Source organism: Dipteris shenzhenensis, chromosome 27 (assembly GCF_047967505.1).
Source record: "Dipteris shenzhenensis isolate YYH24624 ecotype China chromosome 27, Dip_SZ_1.0, whole genome shotgun sequence".
NCBI classification, from domain to species: domain Eukaryota; kingdom Viridiplantae; phylum Streptophyta; class Polypodiopsida; order Gleicheniales; family Dipteridaceae; genus Dipteris; species Dipteris shenzhenensis.
Window position 1 is genome coordinate 4,828,200 of NC_141622.1, and position 19,211 is coordinate 4,847,410.

At 40.1% G+C, this 19,211-nt stretch overlaps 1 protein-coding gene across 4 annotated transcripts; it reads left to right on the top strand.

Moving 5' to 3' along the window:
* Positions 1-1,775: 1,775 nt before the first annotated feature.
* On the top strand, positions 1,776-6,811 carry LOC147883766 (putative protein phosphatase 2C 34). Of its 4 annotated transcripts, none has more exons than XR_015543651.1 (6): positions 1,776-3,029; positions 3,126-3,485; positions 3,593-3,710; positions 4,121-4,344; positions 5,156-5,956; positions 6,420-6,811. XR_015543651.1 is itself a non-coding variant. In XM_087398440.1 (6 exons), exons 2-6 carry the CDS (start codon positions 2,544-2,546, stop codon positions 5,822-5,824), a joined length of 1,857 nt encoding a protein of 618 aa, XP_087254566.1. In that variant the 5' UTR covers positions 1,777-2,465; positions 2,540-2,543; the 3' UTR covers positions 5,825-6,413. The 4 variants fall into 4 exon arrangements, 3 of the variants coding, with proteins under 3 accessions (XP_087254566.1, XP_087254567.1, XP_087254568.1); XM_087398440.1 differs by lacking the exon at positions 6,420-6,811 and having other exon boundaries at positions 1,777-2,465; positions 2,540-3,029; positions 5,156-6,413; XM_087398441.1 differs by lacking the exon at positions 6,420-6,811 and having other exon boundaries at positions 1,777-2,315; positions 2,515-3,029; positions 5,156-6,413.
* Positions 6,812-19,211: the final 12,400 nt, after the last annotated feature.

The following is a 19,211-nucleotide window of genomic DNA, read 5'->3' on the forward strand; positions in this document are numbered from 1 at the left end:
TTTCTTTTGGGCCAGATTTGCTCATATGGATGCATAGTATATGCACATGAGTCAGATGCTTTGAGCTTTGAGTTTTGGTAATATCTCAGTCTATTGTGGCATACACATTTGGGTGCACCTGGTATTTGGTGTAATTCTCTCTTGAGGCACTAGCATTTGGGATTTTGCTTTATTTGCATCATGGCATCCTCTTCCATGTCTGAAAAGGAGTTTTTCAGCATTAAAAAGTTTGATGGGACAAACTTTTCTTTGTGGAAAGAACAAATAAGGGATGTGCTTATTCAAAAGAAGCAGATTAAACCCTTGGCAAGGATTGAAGCTAAGCCTGCAAATATGTCTGAGGATGATTGGAATGAGTTGGATACATTAGCAAAGTCTACTATTAGACTTCATCTTGTAGAGTCAGTTTATTTCATAGTAGTAAATGAGCAGACTATGGTAGATTTGTGGAAGAAACTGTGTGCCACTTATGAGAAGAAAACTGCCTCTAATAAAGTTTTACCTCATGAAGAGGTTGTTTGAGCTGCAGATGAAGGAAGGGGTCTCCATTGCTTCTCACTTGAATGAATTCAATATTATTTTCAGCCAGCTTCAGGCTCAGAAGATCAATTTTGATGTGGAGACTAAGGCAATATTTCTCTTATGTTCATTGCCATCCTCATGGGATACCTTCCGTACAGCTGTCAGTAACTCTGCACCTGATGGAGTACTGAAATTTGATGATGGTTGTGGGTAGCTTGTTGGCCGAGGAGATTAGACGGAAGTCTATGGATGGCAACAAGCAGGATGCAACCTTAAATGTGCAAAGGGGCAGATCACAGTTCAGGGGGAAGTCCCAAAAAAGAGGGAAGTCTCGTAGCAAATCCAGGGCACGGAACATTGAGTGTTACCATTGTGGCTAGAAGGGCCATATGAAAAAGGATTGCTACAAGCTGAAAAGAGAGCAAAAGTATAAGAAAAAGAATCTTCCATATGTACACATGTTTAGATATTGAATTTGAAGCTACCCTTAAGGCTTTACTCCATAGGTAGTAAAGCCTCAAGAGAATCAAGCACATGAACACAAAAGTGAATTGAACATTGAGCCCCAAAGAGCGCGCTCTACTTTCCAATGAGAGATGTTTATACATGTTCTTGAGTTCACAACACAAAGTGTATGCCTTGGGCCTTTACACAAGACTTCCCAATAGTCTCTACACAAAACCTAGGAGACTTCTTAGTGTAGGGTCTTAGGCTTTCTATCTTTACTTTTAGTATCCATCTCTCTAGATCATGATTTTGCAAGGATGCATTTCGGCTATCCCTATCCTATTAGATCCGCCAAATCTACCTTTAAGCTCAAGTTATTTTAAGCATAGATGTGTTGCTACTCCACACACACGATGATCTCATATTAGCTGCCCTTGACTATGCTTTTTATCCTTGTTGCCATTTTTGTTGGACCAATTTGATTACCCATCCTTGAGCTTGTTGAGGAATATGGTGCCACGAGCGCATAGAATATCCTGCCTTCTCCTCCACCTATACCATACCTTAGCCTCTAATCTATGTGTTCTCTTCAAGAGCCCAAGAAGTTGGGAGGCAGAACCCTAACGTTACGTTGATAGGGGCTAAATCCGGATAAGTCTGGCCATAGTTACTGGTTTTAGTGGGTATGCATAACTTGAGGATATAGTACTCCTTGAGTGGCCGTGATTGGCGAGCTTCCATCAGCCAATCACCCCTGCTGGCTGGCTGGGCTATGACGGACTGACTGCTATGTTGCTCGACAATGCTGATAAGAGTGAGAGCTCAGAGCATAGGACCAAACCAAAGCTAGCACGTGGAATGGATTGACTGGTGTGCACTGTGCTCCTTTAGTTCCCCTGTCTGCGCCCCCTTTTGAGCTTTCCAGTTTGTTCATTCGCGAGTAGAACTGTGGACAACGCTGCCGTCATTTTGGTGGGGGGGGGGGCCGGGGCGGGAGCCTGGAGGGGCTAGAAGCAGCGCAACAGCTTGTACCTGTTACACTTTTGTGTCGTGAACTGAGCTGAGCTCAATAGCTGAAACTGATCCCGGCCTCTTCCGGAGTCCCGGTCAATCTGGACTAGATTGCAGTTCGGGCAGAATCTCAAAGTCCTTACGAGGTGAGGAAGAGGATTGGAATATGGAGAGCAAATCTCAGGCGAAGATGGGATCGGGAACACTCCGTCTCTGGTAGAGCCAGAAATAAAACTCTAGCGCGATGTTCCTCTTGCTCAGTTGCTGATCAGCGAATCCCATTCGCCCGTGTTCCGATCTGCTGAATCCTGCCCTTCGAGCCTATCTTGCCAGGGGTGAGCACTGACCAGCAACTGCTGCAGTTATCCCACATGCGGACCTTTCAATAGATATAAACTCCGTCATTCGCAAGCTCTTCTGTACCGTCAAGCGTTGCCACGATTAAAACCTCTAATCATCGATTGCTTCTGCGGACAGCTTAACAGGTAAGGTTGCTTCCTGTCTTTCTGATCGGGTTTTCCGGCTTGTTTGTAGCCTTCTTAAGGGGCTCCCGGCACAGGGTGATGTGCCATTGCTTAAGCTTCCTGGTACACCCGACCGTATCCCAGAGGTGGGCTTCCTGGAGACGTGCGTTACTCCGGCTAGTCAGAAGGATTCGGTCTTACAACGGGCCGTTCACAGGGTTGGAGGTTCATCGCCTTACTGCTAGGGCAAAATTTACGAGTTACGCAGCCACTGGAAAGGCAGGTGAGCATCTTTTGTCCGATCGCGGTGCGGGGTTGATCAATTGGACGATGGGCAGTTGCATGTCCACCACCAGCAACAGGATCTTGGCCGAAAAGCGCAAGGAGGACAAGGGAAAAGACATTGCTACTGAAACAGCAGGGCCCAACAAACGCGTTAAATCAAGGCCCAAGGCCGAAACTCCGCCTGGCGATGAGGGTCGTCTGCCCAGGAAAATTAGTATTAATGGGGCGAGCAACGTCGCGTGCCTCTTCACCCAACAAGGCAGGAAGGGCCTAAATCAAGATGCCATGATCGTATGCGAGGTAAGAAAATCTTACTCGTGAAGCTGGACACAAGGCGCATTTCAAATCCTTGTTTCCTCGAGATTGTTATTTGTTGTGTGCGTGCTGCGTCTCCAGGCTTTCAATTCTCAAGAGGACACAGTCTTTTGTGGAGTTTTCGATGGTCACGGCCCTTACGGCCATCTGGTTGCCCAGAGTGTTCGAGATTCCCTGCCCCCAAAATTAGCGTCCAACTGGCAGGCAGTAAGCTGTGCTACTGCCAAGGATCACATTCTGTCGGGACCAAGTGAGGATCTCGAGGATAGCATCCTTAAAGGATGCACCAAAGGAGAGGGCAGCAACCTCGACCCCAAACTCTTCTCTCTGTGGAAAGAGTCCTTCTTGAATGCTTACATGGTGATGGACAAGGAGCTTCGTGGAAGACCAAGCATTGATTGCTATTGCAGTGGAACTACGGCTGTTACACTCGTCAAGCAGGTCAGCATGCACTTCTTTTGAGCTTTTGTCGCTGTCGCTATCCTTAAGCTTCGGCAATATGCACGTGTTGGTATTTCTTGAGAGTCAAGTATTATGAATCTCTTCAGGGCAAGGACGTGATCATTGGAAATGTTGGAGACTCTCGAGCTATCCTTGGAACAAAGTCTGACGATGGTTCTCTCATAGCAATACAGTTAACTGTCGATCTGAAGCCTAATTTGCCTCGTAAGTTTCCGTACTCATTATTATATCCACATTCTCAAAGTAACGCATCTTATGTCCGTTCTTCTCATGATAGATGGATTCGAAACCCACCAAGGCAACTGCTAACATAGAGCTGCAATGATAGCGTTGTTAGACATCTCCGTGTTTCAAAGGAGATTTGTCTTAACTTTTATATCCTCAATATTCTCGTCTACATGGGGCTGCAATCATAACTTTCTTAAATATCTCCGTGTTTTCAAAGTCAATGCCTTAGGAGCCTCAATATTCTGGTTCTCATGCACCAGCATCCATCCCATGTTAGACGTTTCTACTTTGTTCCTTGTCAACGTTGTGGCATGCTACTCTCTGAGAACAATTACCATCCTTCAAACAAGGATTAACTAACTTAGACTTTACTCAACTTGTGGCAGAAGAGGCAGAACGAATCAGGCAATGCAAAGGCAGAGTATTCGCCTTACATGATGAACCAGAGGTGCACAGGGTCTGGTTGCCACATGACGACTCCCCGGGCTTGGCAATGGCAAGGGCTTTTGGGGACTTCTGCCTCAAGAATTTTGGTGTAATTGCTGTCCCTGAAGTTACTCACTGTAGATTGTCTGAGAGAGACCAATTCATCGTACTTGCAACGGATGGGGTCAGTACTTCATTTACAAACAGAAGCTCTTTGAAATTCAACCACATATGGAGCTAACAAGCTCAGGATGCATTCTGCAAGATAGCAATTGTTTCTGTAAAATGTCCATCTTAGAAAGTATGAGCTCTGCACCTCATGAAGTGAGCGATATGCAGCTCCCTTGCTTTTGGTTTTCCTTTCCTCACTTATGGGGTAGACATCTAATTTGTACAATCTAAGCTTTCCATGCACTTGGTCTTTGTTTGAAAATCGCTTCACTTACACGTCCAACCAGAATTACAACTCCTGATAAGTATATGCGGACAATGACCCTGTCCTCTATGTCTTGCAAGGCTTTTGTTCTGTCTGATTGTTGAAGCGTGGAGTCCTTGCGAGCTGCAAACACTGATTTAGACTTTTGTAGGAATAGGAGTTGTTTCAAGCTTGCACAACCTACAGTCTAATGCTTCCAGGCTCTGAAGCCTCTGGTGCAGCATTGCTCTTGCTCTCTTAGTATAGGAGACATGGGAGCCTAGCCCAAGGCTAGAGAAGGAAAGCTGGATCTCAAAGGAAAATCTCTCTAGAGAAGACGAACTTGCCCCTTTTGTTTCCATATCCACCATCAGCTTTTTGAAAAACGCCACAATGGAACTTATAACACATTTGTGGAAGCAGCCAAAGCAAGCCGAATACAAACATGAAATTACTAAAGCTTATGACCTCTCCACCGAAGTACATGCCGCCCTCTTGGTTACATATATTCCAGCATTTTGTAGGTTCGTAACTTGGTCTGGGATGACATCGACATTGACATTGACTTGATTTGTGACAGATTTGGGATGTCCTAAGCAATGAACAAGTGGTGGAGATCGTTTCATCAGTATCGGCAAGGCCATTTGCTGCCAGGGCTGTAGTGGAGATGGCTGTACGAGCTTGGAGAACTAAGTATCCAACGTCTAAAGTGGATGATTGTGCCGTTGTTTGCTTGTTCACAGAAGATATTCTGGCTGTCTCTTCTGACAGTGTCTTCAAAAAACCAATGAAGGCTATGCCAATCAAACAGCATGGTGCAGTTTCTCAAAAGTTCAGTGCAGGGGAATGGCCAGCAATTGGAACAGAAGGCAAAACATTCCAGTCAAGAGTCTCCTCCTCCAGCATCCAAGGATTTGGAACTGCAAGCCAGTCACATTCGCTCTCAAGGCTGACCGATGGTGCATTGTTACCGGTGGGAATGCATAGTCTGAGACGAGCTGGAACCGCAGCGCTAAGCAAACATGATTCTGGCTGTCAAATTCTGTCACATGGTGAATCCTCACACAATTCAACACATGACAAGGCTGCCACCAAGCCAAATGATAGGCAGGAGAATGACAAGCTAGGGACTAAATGCTTGCTTGGAGCTTCACAGGATGATTGGACAGCTCTGGAAGGTGTAACAAGAGTCAACTCACTCGTGAACCTTCCAAGATTCACTCCGGATGATACAAGGGCAGGCAATTGATTGTAATGGACCTGTCTGGTGGACAGCTTAGCTGCACGAATAGAAAGGGAGGGTTTTGGTTATTGAAGTAAGTTCAGAATATCTTCAAATGAAGTCTCTGCACTTCTTTGATCGAATACCAGTGATGTTCAGGTATGCATCGTCCAACTGTTCACATATGTGGGAAGGCAATAGATTCTGTCCAAGCTTGGCACCTGTACAGCCATGAGACAACTCAAAGGCAAAATATTCACCCCCCCGCCCCCCAAAAAAAAAAAAGATTTTTTTCTACGAGAGGTGTGTGTTTTGCCTTGTGTGATCAATCATTATTGTTGTAAACAATGGCCAGAGCTCCAAAGGAACGTCAGAACCAGGACTTAGTTAAATTGAACCAGAGTAAAAGCAGAAACTTCAGTGCTAAGTATGCCTTAGATGCATTTTATTGATTTTGATTGTTCAGAATGGAGAGAAAATCCACGAGTAATCCTTTTGATTATTGTAAAGAAGGGAGTTGTATGCATTCACTGAATCACGGAAGTGCTAGCCTTGGATTTCATACCTTTCTGTTCTTATGTTGTAACATGCTGAAGTCCTGCTTATTGCTGTCATGGAACAGGCAGGGAAGCATTTGGTTTTACACTTTATGTTTTGATATCATCTCCAGCAGATCACTGGTCAGAATTCTCTCAATTACCATGGCATCTCTCTCTCTCTCTCTCTCTCTCTCTCTCTCTCTCTCTCTCTATCAAATGCACATGCACTCACAGACATGGATGCAGAACCGAATGCGATCATTTGCCTGCACACAGATGCACGTGGATACATGTTTTCTCAAAATGTTGAAGTCCCTTCTTAATAAATGAGGGGCAAAGGCACAAAATGACTTGAAAATCTATTGTTGCTTTGGCTGACCGCATTGTCTTGAAGGTAAATCATTGCCTGACTTGTTGTGAGTGTAGTTGTTACCTCAAAAGAAGTACCCTGTAAGACAGGTCAAATAGTCATGACGTATTGCTACGGTGCTCTTATTCCATTAGCATCTGTATTTATGTGGTCAAGCATATCAATGCAATACACCATTCACAATATTACTAAACATTGATGCTAATAGCTTGATATTAGCTAGGGAACTTCGCCTCCTCTCCTCCCATGTTCCCAAATGTGTCTACTTTCATTGAGTGGAATTACGAATTTTGATCAAACCATGACACCATGTTGGAACTTTATACTTTCCAAACCCTAACAAAAATGTGAGCCAACTTGAAGTCCATAGTGAAGGACCTCAACCTATCAAGAGAGCATAGTTTTACTTTATCCTCCCTCTCATTTTGCCAGTCATTTGCTTGTGAGGGAGCCATGACCAAGCAAGTATAGGAAATTTTTCATGCCAAATTTTACCATAAGGGGAAACAAACTACTTTTTGTGTGTTACGATAGAGATCAAGATTAGGCAACCTTTTAATCTGAAAATCTATGGCATGTGAGGGACAAGACCTTGTTAATCCACCACTAATCATCGAGTGATGTATCAAAGGCTCCCTTTTGAAAAGATCAATGCCTACATTCGATTGCATATTAAAAGTGTTAAAATAGAAAGAGTCCATAAGAAATGGCATCATAAACTCTATCATTGTGTGCTTGCATCAATAGAAGTGCTCTCATGGATTATAGTTACACAACACCACCTAACATTCCTTTGTTTAAAATTTTGGCTATTCTTGTATTTTATGTTAGTTCAAGGGGAGTTTTTGATTTCTTGAATGGGTACTATGACATGAGATGCATGATAGTTGTACCCCCTTTTTAAAGAAAGAATAGTTGGACCCCTTTTTAATTTCACAAATTAGAAATTCTATGTGACCTAAAGAAAGAATAGTTGGACCCCTTTTTAATTTCACAAATTAGAAATTCCATGTGACCTAATAGAGAAACTTCTTGTTTTTTGAGTTGACCTTTTCCACTTTCCAATTTATACCAAGACAAACTTCAATAAGTCATCTTATAATTATTAATGCTGAATTAATGAGCATGTGGAAAATAATGATTGCAGTTTAAGTTCTTTGTAAAATTATAGTTAGGACTCTCCACTATTTGGGCTTTTGGGCCTTTGTGAAGTGATTTGTTGTGATGTTTTCTTAATAGAATCCTTCAGCTAAGAAGATTTTCACCTAGGTTATTTAGGATGAGGCATTATATATTATACATTTCACTTTTATAGTCAACACAGAAATCAAAGTTTGCAATTAATTTTGCAAAAGGAATCATGAGGAATACTTGAGAATTTTTAAGGGATTATATTTGCCTTCGATTTCTCTAAATTCCACATTCCTTCGTTGAAAAAAGTATCACGAGCAAGTTACAACTCAAGAAAGAGATTTAAGGATGAACAAGTCTCTCTAAAGGAATTCATAGCCTATTTTTAAAATAACAAGACTCAATAGTGCTTGGGGTGTCACCTTATAAACATATTATCTAAGCAACTTACATGATGCTCACATACGTGAAGATTTTTAATTCAATGTAATTAAATTCTATAAACATACAAAAGGTAGCTTCAAATTCGATATCTCAACATGTGTACATATGGAAGATAATAAATCATTATGGGTACATTTCAAATAATGCTTGCTCATGTGCTATATGGGTTTTTAAAAGTGCGTCCCCCCCCTCCCTAGTTTAGTTTATCAATAGTGAATTCAACTAAAGGAAAGAACAAAAGCAAGTTAAAAGTATAGGCTTATTTATGGGCTATAAGTAATTTAGGCTAATGAATCAAAATTTGTAAGGCTAACCTTGACACAAATAGATTAGGGATTATGTAAAAAGATCTCCCCTTATGAAATTATGTGTGCTTCACGTATGGGTTTGTAGACGTCTACCAACCAAGCCAACAAACTGGCAGATCATGATATTGAGAAAAGAATAAGTAGACTTGGAAGCCAATCCTATATGTTCCCCTAGAGGAGCCCTAGAGGGGGTATATATTTTTGCACTTCATGCGGATTATTTGTAAACTTTTTCATTTGTACAACAGTAATGCATTTAAGTTCAAGCCAAAATAAGAGAGCCAAAAGATGATTGAAAGAATTGAGGAAGTGCTTTCGAATAAGGGATTGCATTCTATAGAGCCAAGTAAAGATTAAAAAAGACAAAAATTAAGGAAAGTGATACAGTTGTGTATTCTATTTCATTGTTACCTTTTTTGTGATGCTTGTTCCAATCCCTTTGCATGCTTTTGATGCCTTCTTGGAGAGACCATGGCAAGGATGCACCTTCCAATTTCATAGGAGGAGGAGTTACTTGAATCTAAGTTTACAAATGATAGCCCTTTTTATGGAGGGTACTCTTAAGAGTTTGGAGGGATGCTGGGGTGCCTTTGATATATACTATCAGGTATTCAAGTCCAGGGTTAACTAGATCAAATTAATTATTTTCCTCATGATGATAGAGGAGAGCTAGGAGATCTTGGACTAGGGGGCCTCTCTTGATTTCATTGGATTATGTGATTAGGTAGTATGATACTTAGGTTGTCAGATAGGCATCAACATTTCAGCTAAGAAGTAGATAGACCCAATGCTAGATAGCATGACACTTAGGTCAACATTCATTAAATAGGCAATATTACATGCAAACCATGTTTTGGTGGTGTGAAAGCTTTGAGGTTTCTACTTAAAAAGGGAAAAAATGATAGACTCAAGCATGCTAATGGTATGGTGAAAGTTGCACAATGCCTATTATGAGGGAGAAAAGGTAAAAAAAGGTTGGAAAAGGCCACAGTGGGGTTAGCAAAAGAAAAGGCTTGTTGTGGTGATGCTCGTTTATTGCTTTATCAGGGTAGGCCATGGGCATTATCCCTTTGTGATGGCCACTTTTGTTAAAGGGATGTGAAGGATGAGAATGTGGAGTTGTAGGTAATGGAGAGAACCTAAAATGAGAATACAGGCAAATGAATCTTAGTTCCATTATAAAAGGACCAAATCCTTTTCCTTTAACAAGGAGTTTTTAAAACCCAATAAAAAACATGAAAACGTGTTAGAATTTCACATACTATTAATTAACAAAAACCTACCAACAAAACTAAGAACTTATGAATCTTTCTACCATCATGGTTCATTAAATTTTATCCATCCATCTTGCATGTTGTTTCCTTGCATGCAAGGAAGTATAGATTCTCCTTCTTTGCACAGCTTGAGACACCAAGGATTCTTTGTATGCTAGAGTTGTAGTAGCCCTTACTCCAATTTTCCTATACCACCATTCAGCTAGCTACTCATCATGCATTTTACTAAGATGTCTCCATCCTTAAGTTGAGCAGACTTCAAGGCTTCTAAAGTGCCATGCCATGAATGTATGGTTCATGAGCATACAAACATGCTAGCAATGTACAAATGTATTTTCAAAAACTCATAGTAAGAAATGGTGAAAAATACACATATAATAACATACCATGTGTTGTGTGAAGTTGTTCTTTCCCCATGCGATATTGATGGGAAAAATTCTATAGCATCCACAAAAGAGTCAAACTCACCTTCCTCAAGCCTTTTAAAATAATAATAATAATAATGATAGGATAATGTGTTTTTTTTTTAATTAAAGGCCGATCTGAATTAAAAGGGGTGGTCAATCCTACAAAGTAATCCTGCAAGTTCTCTTCCCCCCTCTCTACCCTTTCTACTTGTTAATCATGATGGCATGTAGAAAGTAGAAGGCGACTAGGATCGATCAATGATGGAAGCAGGCAATAGGTCTTCAAGCGAGAAGACTCACTTAGATGAAAGCCACCCTTCTTAGCCACCAGAAAGGTGTGAGATGGTCCCTAATACGAGAAATGTGCCATAGAGTTCATTACATAGGAGGATATTGATGAGAGAGCCTATACTTTGAAGTAACAAAGAAAGCAAGAGTAGCTCATCAAGTAGATGGAATGAGAAAAATAAAAAAGGCATTAAGAGGAGAGAGTCCCACAAGCACCATGTCATCCATCACTAAATTGACCTCCATAAAATCACTCTCCACACATGGTGTCAAGCTCCGAATCTCCTTTAGCTTAAAGAATTTTAAAATAGGAGCATTATTTGAAAATGAATGTCTGTTTTTCTTTTACACTCATTGTACCTACTCTAGTTTTAGATATTTTTACCTAATGTAAACATAGCAAAAACTTCAGTAAACAAACGATACTAAAACTTCCATAACTGATATAACCCATAACACAAACTTCAAATACATTAAATACATACTTTTATACATTAAATGTCCATATATAAAAATAATTATAACAAATAAATATGACATTAATATAATTGAGCAAAAATTGAACAAATACCAAACACAAAAATACAAAGGTTCACAAAAAAATAACACAAAGTTAGATAAAAACATACTTGGTATAGAATAATACACTTAGTACATGACACAAAATCACACTTACTACACACACAAAAATAGAATACAATAATGGAATAGGGACACCATTAACATTCGTTATCCAAAATAATACAATTACGTGTAAATGAAACATACCACTGAATTCTTTAAAGAATAAACATACAAATCTATAATATGATCCTAAATCCTAGGGATGATCTTCTTCCATGCATTATTACTCAAATATGAAACATCTCCATCCCACATTAACCACATATCTCCCTCTTATCTAAAGAAAGGCTTAGTAGCAGCTGAGGGTCACCATATTAAGGTACCATTATGCCCCCATTAGGTAGTTGAAGAAAAGGACCATCATACTATCCAATATTATTGCAAATGAGAGCAATTATGCACCCAAAATTGAATTATTCTAATAAGTGGTCTTGAATGAATGCTCTAAAAATATCCATACTAATCAATGCGTAATTGCATGTCCCTTTGAAGTAATGGTAATCTAACAGTATATACTCCTGACAAGAAATATCTTTTTATGTTAGTCATATGTCATTAGTATCTTGAACAAATTCATAGTACTAAGGTTCATAACATAAAATTATCAACCAATGAACAAGTATACCTTCCATATTAGTCCTCAAATGCCTATTTTTATATTCCATTCTCATTGCTTATTTGTAAGTGGTAAAGAGACATGTGATCGCCACTAAGCCTAGTGTGTCTAGATGAGCATAAGAACTATGGAGGCTCAAAGCACACTAAATAAGACATGAGAGGGAGATAGCAAACTATATCTCTTGCAATGTGTATTCTCAACAATACATGATAGGCCTCTTACATCGAGAGTACCCTTTGAATAGTCAACACTTGTGGGATCCTCTCATCCACCCTTTGAATAGTCAACACTTGTGGGATCCTCTCATCCACATTTCTCCTTGTGGTTATTCTCGATCCACATCTCCACATCATGTAGTCCACATCCTAGGGTGGCTACTTTACTTCTTTCCTATACCATACCTTAGCCTCTAATTATGTGCTCATGGCACCACAACTCTCAACACCTCCCCTTGGTGCCATGATCCTTTGGCTACTGCAAGGTGGTCAGATGTGAGTTACATTCCATCACCTCCCCTTAGTGCTTGCATTGCTACTTAAGGTGGTAAAGTGTGGTTTACATGTCAATACCTCCCCTGGGTGCTTTCATAGCTACTCTCAGGTGGTCAGGTTTGATTACAAACATGTGGGTTGTAGGTGGAAAGGATGTTGCTTCTCAATGCTTGATGTCGATGGCGTTCGCTTCTTCTCTTGACGTAGCTTGATGCATGATGCTTTGTTCTTCCATGTGCCTTGATGCTTTATGTGTGGATGCCATGCTTCATGCTATGTTCATCTCATGCACTTGTGCTTTCGACATGCTTATGACAATGATGTGTGCATTCATGCTTTGCTTTATCATTTGTCACAAAGGTCTTACCATGAGCGTTTTTACTTCAATGGCAGTGTCTAATTGCTAACAATGATTCTGATCTAATAGGCGCGTAGAGCTCAAAAAGACAATCACTTTTCCCTTTTGGAGCATGTCCAAATTCCTCTTGGATTGCAAGTTATGGCTTGTCGAAGTTTTGATCGAGAAGAGGAGCAATTGATGATGTGGCACAAGGATTCACATACAGAATTCAAACTGTGCTTCACAAGAGCCTCTGTGCTTAAGTGGCACTTGTTGATGAACCTAAACTTAACCATTGTTTAGTGTGGGTTGAGTTAACTTAACCATAGTTCCTTTTGATCTGCCACGTGGGAGAAAACTGACCAAGCCCTTACCTGACTTTACCTTTGTGGGTTTACTTGACTAACCCTAGTTAAATCCCATGCTATCTGCTGCCACGTGTCAATTAATAGTGACCTTAGCAAGAATGAAAGTAAGGTTTGTTCTGATCTGTAGCGACGATGGCGGTGTGGACACAGTCGCAATGAGCTAGACAAGGAAGCGGAAGGTATCGTGCGTCTCCTTGCAATGCTACCAGCAAACTATGGATGGCCTCGAAACTTTCATCTTATTATACAAAGCTCCGTCGTTTGATGTTGGAGCGTTGTGCTGTTATGTGTTGCGGATGCTTTGCGAGGCATTCCAGGGAAGTAAACCCGAAATGGCTAGAGCAAGACCTCTAATGTATCATGAAATCAAAAAACTCAAACCTGTCTCAAAGAATATGAGAGACCTTAGAGAGACTACTCCAATCTCTCAAAGGATTGAACTCTCTCTCATGAGAATAGAAGAATGAACACTCAAGAATCCACCATGAACTGAAACTATCTCATGGACATAATCTCACAAACTCTCCCTAACATCAAGATAAGAGTGTGCCACTCACTCTAAACTACCTAGGCTTGTGGGCAACCTATGCTCTGATACCATGTTAAAGAGACATGTGATCGCCACTAAGCCTAGTGTGTCTAGATGAGCATAAGAACTATGGAGGCTCAAAGCACACTAAATAAGACATGAGAGGGAGATAGCAAACTATATCTCTTGCAATGTGTATTCTCAACAATACATGATAGGCCTCTTATATAGAGAGTGCCCTTTGAATAGTCAACACTTGTGGGATCCTCTCATCCACATTTCTCCTTGTGGATATTCTCAATCCACATCTCCACATCATGTAGTCCACATCCTAGGGTGGCTACTTTAATTCTTTCCTATACCATACCTTAGCCTCTAATTATGTGCTCATGGCACCACAACTCTCAACAGTAAGTGCCTATCAGGTTGTTCTCATTAGTTGACCCTTCTACCCTTTGTTTATACAATCATAAGACCTACAAACAAAACATATGTGCATGTGCACACATGCGCATGTGTGCGTACATGCACATACATACACACACGGGCACACGCACGCACACACACACATGCACGCATGCATGCACACACACACACACACGTGCATGCATGCACGCATGCACACTTTGTTTCAGAGCATTTAATCTTCCATGTCCTATGATCAATTACAAATCCAATAAAATAAGATAAAAATCTTTGAGGGACTTGAGTAGTCAACGTGACCATTATGAAATTAATAATTTAAAAAAAATGAGATACATATCATGAGTGATAGTCCCTACAAGTGTGTATCGACACTCACTCACTCAAACTGAGAAGTTAAAACCAGACTGTTAGACAAAATCATGACAATTGAAATTCCTCAAACAAAACAAAATGAAAATCGAATTGTTATAACAAATCATGACATTTGAAATTCCTCATGAAATAGAAATGAGAAACAAAATTCCATATTGTAAAGAATATATAAAATAAAAATTTTAATGTCCATAATATCATGAGCAATTTAACTTTTTATTCATCATCCAGGCAAATTTTTTATTCATCATCTGATCAAAGACTATTGAATGGAGATATATTTGCACCACAAGCAATTGCCTTTTCATAGGCATTGCAAAATTGCCATGCCAAAGGTCATTCTACAATGTTTGCACTCTTGCCTTTCTCAAATGTCAGTTTCAAGTATGTGAGAAGGGTAGAATTTATAGTGTAATAGGTTACATGTACTACTAAAGACCCCTTCTAATATCCACCACTGACATGCAAATGATGTCATGCTCAACAAAACATGCTTGTGTTTATTTCTTAGCCTAACAATGGTTTCTGGAGAGCAATCATGGGTCCTTGGGTAGTGCTTTGTGGACCTAGTAGAAGAGCCCTCCCCTAATGTAGACCTCTTCATTCTTTTCCCCTAAGTTCAAGACTCTAACATTGAACTCTTTATGTTTTATCTTAAAGTGCAAGACTATGGTCTTACTGTGTAGATTGAGTGCAAAATTGCAATGGATAATATTGATGGCGCTTGTGTGTCCATGGACGCGATCTGATAGATGACTTCTGAGCATGTGTGGTCTTTCTTCATCCTTTCCATGTTCGTGAAGTATAGCTATAACCATCTCTCTTAAGGGTCCCCTAGTCTAGAACTTCATGTCCGAGCCAAGTTCATCCTCATCTTGGACGATCGCTAGTTCTCTCACAACCTTTAGATGATTGAACAAAAGGATCATCATGTATATTGCAATGTGTCTATCACAACACTGTCATCAACTGAGTGCATGTGACGTGTTAATGAAGTTTCCCTCATACATTTTAGCTTTGAACAATCCATCAGATGCGCACTATGCAACGTGGCTAGCAGTTCGAATGCGACATTCCCATTGTACATTGTAGGAACCTCCAGCACCTTTTCCACCATACATGTACTAAGGGATCCTAATCCTCCTTTCCTAACCCTTAAATTAACACTGCCTTCGGGTTCACTCCACCTACTCCAATTAGGACCGATGGGGATCCAAGTGGGGAGAAAAAACCTTATGCTTTTGACTTATTTTTAAAGGCTTTTTGGCACCACTTTTCCATAGAATCTATCCTCACAAGATGTACCACGAGGGTTTATGTTTTACCATCCCTTTTGTGGCCAAGGGAAATCATTTAGCATATTATTCCTTTTGGAAGATAGGTAAATACTATGGAATGATTAGTTTTCCTTCTTGGACTCATAGGATACGATAACAAGGACTAATAAGGGTATGCTCCAAATGGCTCATTAAAGTCAAGGGTTCATGTAAAGGACATGGCATAACCATGACAGATTAGAATTAAACTATGGCCTTACATACACTAGATATACCATTGATGGATGTTAAGCGATGGATGTACATATGTAAAACTCGCAATGGCACATGTATGTAGGGCTAATAGAGAGACTAGGTATGTGCACATATGGCACATGTATGTAGGGCTAACAGAGTAGATATGTGCACATATTTGTGTGCACATATGCCTCATATTCAAGTACTTACTTCTACACCTAATTGTGTGTAAAATCTTGGTTAAGAAGTAAGAATGTGTATGTGTGTGTGTGCGCGCGCGTGCACGCGTGAGGAAAAATAAGGAAAATTTGGGATAAGTTAGGAAAAAATTAGGGAAATTTTAGGAAAGCAGAGGGGAAAAGTTGGGATGGAGAGGGTTTGGGGGGACAAAAGAGAAAGAAATGTAATTTACATGGAAAGAAGAAGAAAAAGGATTGTGTGTGTGTGTGTGTGTGTACCCACCAGTAGGATACAACACACTAGGTGATCACCTAGTGTGATGACCTACTATCTACCCGAAAAGGAATAAGAAGTATTGAAAAGGTTCCTTTAAAGGAAAGGAAAGGGAATGAAAGAGATGTAGCTGACTATGATATGTTTCAATTTAGCAGTGCCGAAGCATATTGATTTAATAAATGTCTATGGGCAAGTTGAGGTTTTAATGATAGTAACAGTGCCAGGGATGGGGAGGGAAGTGCTGAATTATGAGAATTGTTTGGGATAAAAGATTTTATTATTGAAAAAGTGAAAAATAGAAGTAAGTGGATTAAAACAATATTGCTCAAGAGAGCGATGATGAGTCAAGAGGCAAAAGGGCCATAATGACTTAAATGTACTATGTGCAACCATCCAACATTACAGGAGAAACATGACTATGTGTGTAAGACTCGACAAACCCCATTTCATAGTGAAACGAAAACAATTTTGGTAATGAACATAAAATAGAAAACTAATGTGAAACATTACAAAAAAAGTTGTGAAGACTGTACAAACTAGTTTTTCTTTGATAAGTCATAGCAAGCATCACTTTTATTAAAGACGGGAGTATGCATACCTGCCACCATCCAACAAGTAAACGTGGTAAGAACCAACTTAACTTTGGTTGGGATGACAGGTGTCATAAACACCCCTCCCTTGTTATCGTGGTCACAATAAAAATCAACAATTAGCCACAAACCAATCAAGCTTGTTGTAGACATATGAGTGTTAGGTCGAAGTAGAATGGAGTGAAGAAGAGTGAGTTTAAGGATTATAGAAGGTGAAAATAAGGACTATTGTAAAATGAGGGTGTAAGTAGAAAGGGTAAGGCAATGGGGAAATTTGCAGGAGGGAGGTTTTGAGATATATAGAAGTTAAGGAGGTTAAAGATGGTAAAGGATTAAGAGAGTAAATGAAAATTTAATGGAATAAAACTTCCAATTTTAGTCACAAGCACATAAGAAGTTAATTAGAAAAGTGGAATTAATTCAAAAAAGGGGTTTGGAGAGAGCAAAGTAGATTTTTATTAATAGAATTATTAAGATTAATAGAGAGATAATAAGTACATAGAAAAGAAAGGGGACATGAAAAGAAACATATTACAAATGCGAGAAATTAAAGGACGGGGGGTAATTAAAAATTAAAGAGAAAAAAATATCAAAATGAAAAGGGGGGGTATATTAAAAAATGTGAAAATATTAAAAATGGAGAGAAATTTTAAAACTGGGGAGAAAAAAGGGTTTAAAAGATAAGGCTGGGGGGAGAGGATTTAAGAGAAAATAAGGTTCAAGAATTTGAAATTTTTAATTGAAGAAAGGTTCAAATGAGTGAGAGTTTTAGTGAGGAATGAGAGGGGTATATGGTAAGATGAGGGGGATTGAAGTAGATAAGGGAGTAGGGATACTAATGAATGAAGAAGGGGTTAGAAAATAAAGTTTAGCATTATACCCATGGCAGATGGGGCGGGTAGAGTATTAAGTTGAGTATTAGAAGCTTTAGAGTAATTAGAAGTATTAAATTAAGTATTAGAAGCTTTAGACTAATTACAATGATAGGTAGTAAAGGAAAAAAGCAGTGGAAGGGAATGAACCAGGGATGAGCAAGAGGCACCACAGAAGAGGCAGGGTGAGAAGGGCAGGCCAGCAAGAGAACCATCCGCACGGTCACCCATTTGAAGCCTAAAGGTTAAAGAGCTACCGGTGCAGTCGGGGGAGGGAGCATGGAAGGCGCAGTAGCCGAGAAGTGGAATGGACGTGGGCTGGACTGCATAGTAACCGGGCCAAGCAAGTAGAGCATTGGTAGAGCAAAGGCGAATGGCGGGTTGATGTAGCAAAGTGCAGAGTAACCAATTGGGAAACGAGTTGGCGGATCAAGTAGAGCAGCGAGTGAAGTAGGTAGGGAGAAAGAGACGGGGAGGGGGGTATTCAAAGCTGGTTGGGCATAGTCGGGAGGGAAGGGAAGGTTGATAGTCGGTAGTCGGTAGTTAGGTTGATTATAGTTGGGGGAGGGGGGAAGGTGGGTGAGTATGTGGAGAGATAGTTAGTCGGGTTAGGGGTAAGAGTATGTTAGGGTTAAGAGTAAGTAATGGTATATAGTAGTTAGGGGAATTTTAGAGAATGAGGTAGCTAGAGGAGGGAGAGAGTAAGTAGTTTAGAAGTAGTTAAGGGGAAGGGGGGGTTAGGGAAACATTATGGGGAAAAACCAAGGGAGATAAAGGGGAAATTTAAGGGAATTTTAAGAGAAACTAAAGGGATTTTTAAGGGGAAAATATGGGGAGAAAAAGAGGTGAAAATTGAGAGACAGAGAGAGAGAGAGAGAGAGGAAAAATTAGAAGAAAATAAAGGAAATTTTGAAAAAATAAGAGATAATTTAGAAAGAAATAAGGAGGAACAAGGAAGAAAGGACAAAGGGTGAAATAGAAAAGGAAAGTTTGGGAAATTAAGATAATTTTGGGGAAATAATAAGGGGGGGGAGGGTAAGTATGAGAAAAGTGGAGGATGGGAAAACTAGGGGGATAATTAGAAACAATGTCATTCATTAGTATCAGAAATCAAGGGGATAATTAGAAAAGTAAAGTAAAATAGGGGGAAGGGGGGGGAGAGAATAGGTAGCGAGAAGGAGAGGGCTAGATAGAAAGAGAGGGGAAGTGAGGGAGAGGAAAAAATATAAGGAAAATTTGGGATAAGTTAGGAAAATTTTAGGGAAATTTTAGGAGAGAAATTAGGACAAATTAAGAAAAATTAAGGAAATTTAGGGATAGCAGAGGGGAAAAGTTGGGAGGGAGAGGGTTTCGGGGAAATTAGGAAAAGAGGGGAGATGGGTAGAGAGAGAAGGAAAAAAGGTATTTTTTTTCATGAGAGAAAAAGAAAGGGAGAGGGGGGGAATTATAGTT

Coding starts and splice junctions, on each gene's coding strand:
- LOC147883766 (XM_087398440.1), top strand. CDS start 2,544: ATGTGCCATTGCTTAAGCTTCCTGGTACACCCGACCGTATCCCAGAGG. Junction 3,486..3,592: donor CTGTTACACTCGTCAAGCAG/GTCAGCATGCAC, acceptor GAATCTCTTCAG/GGCAAGGACGTGATCATTGG. Junction 3,711..4,120: donor TCTGAAGCCTAATTTGCCTC/GTAAGTTTCCGT, acceptor AACTTGTGGCAG/AAGAGGCAGAACGAATCAGG.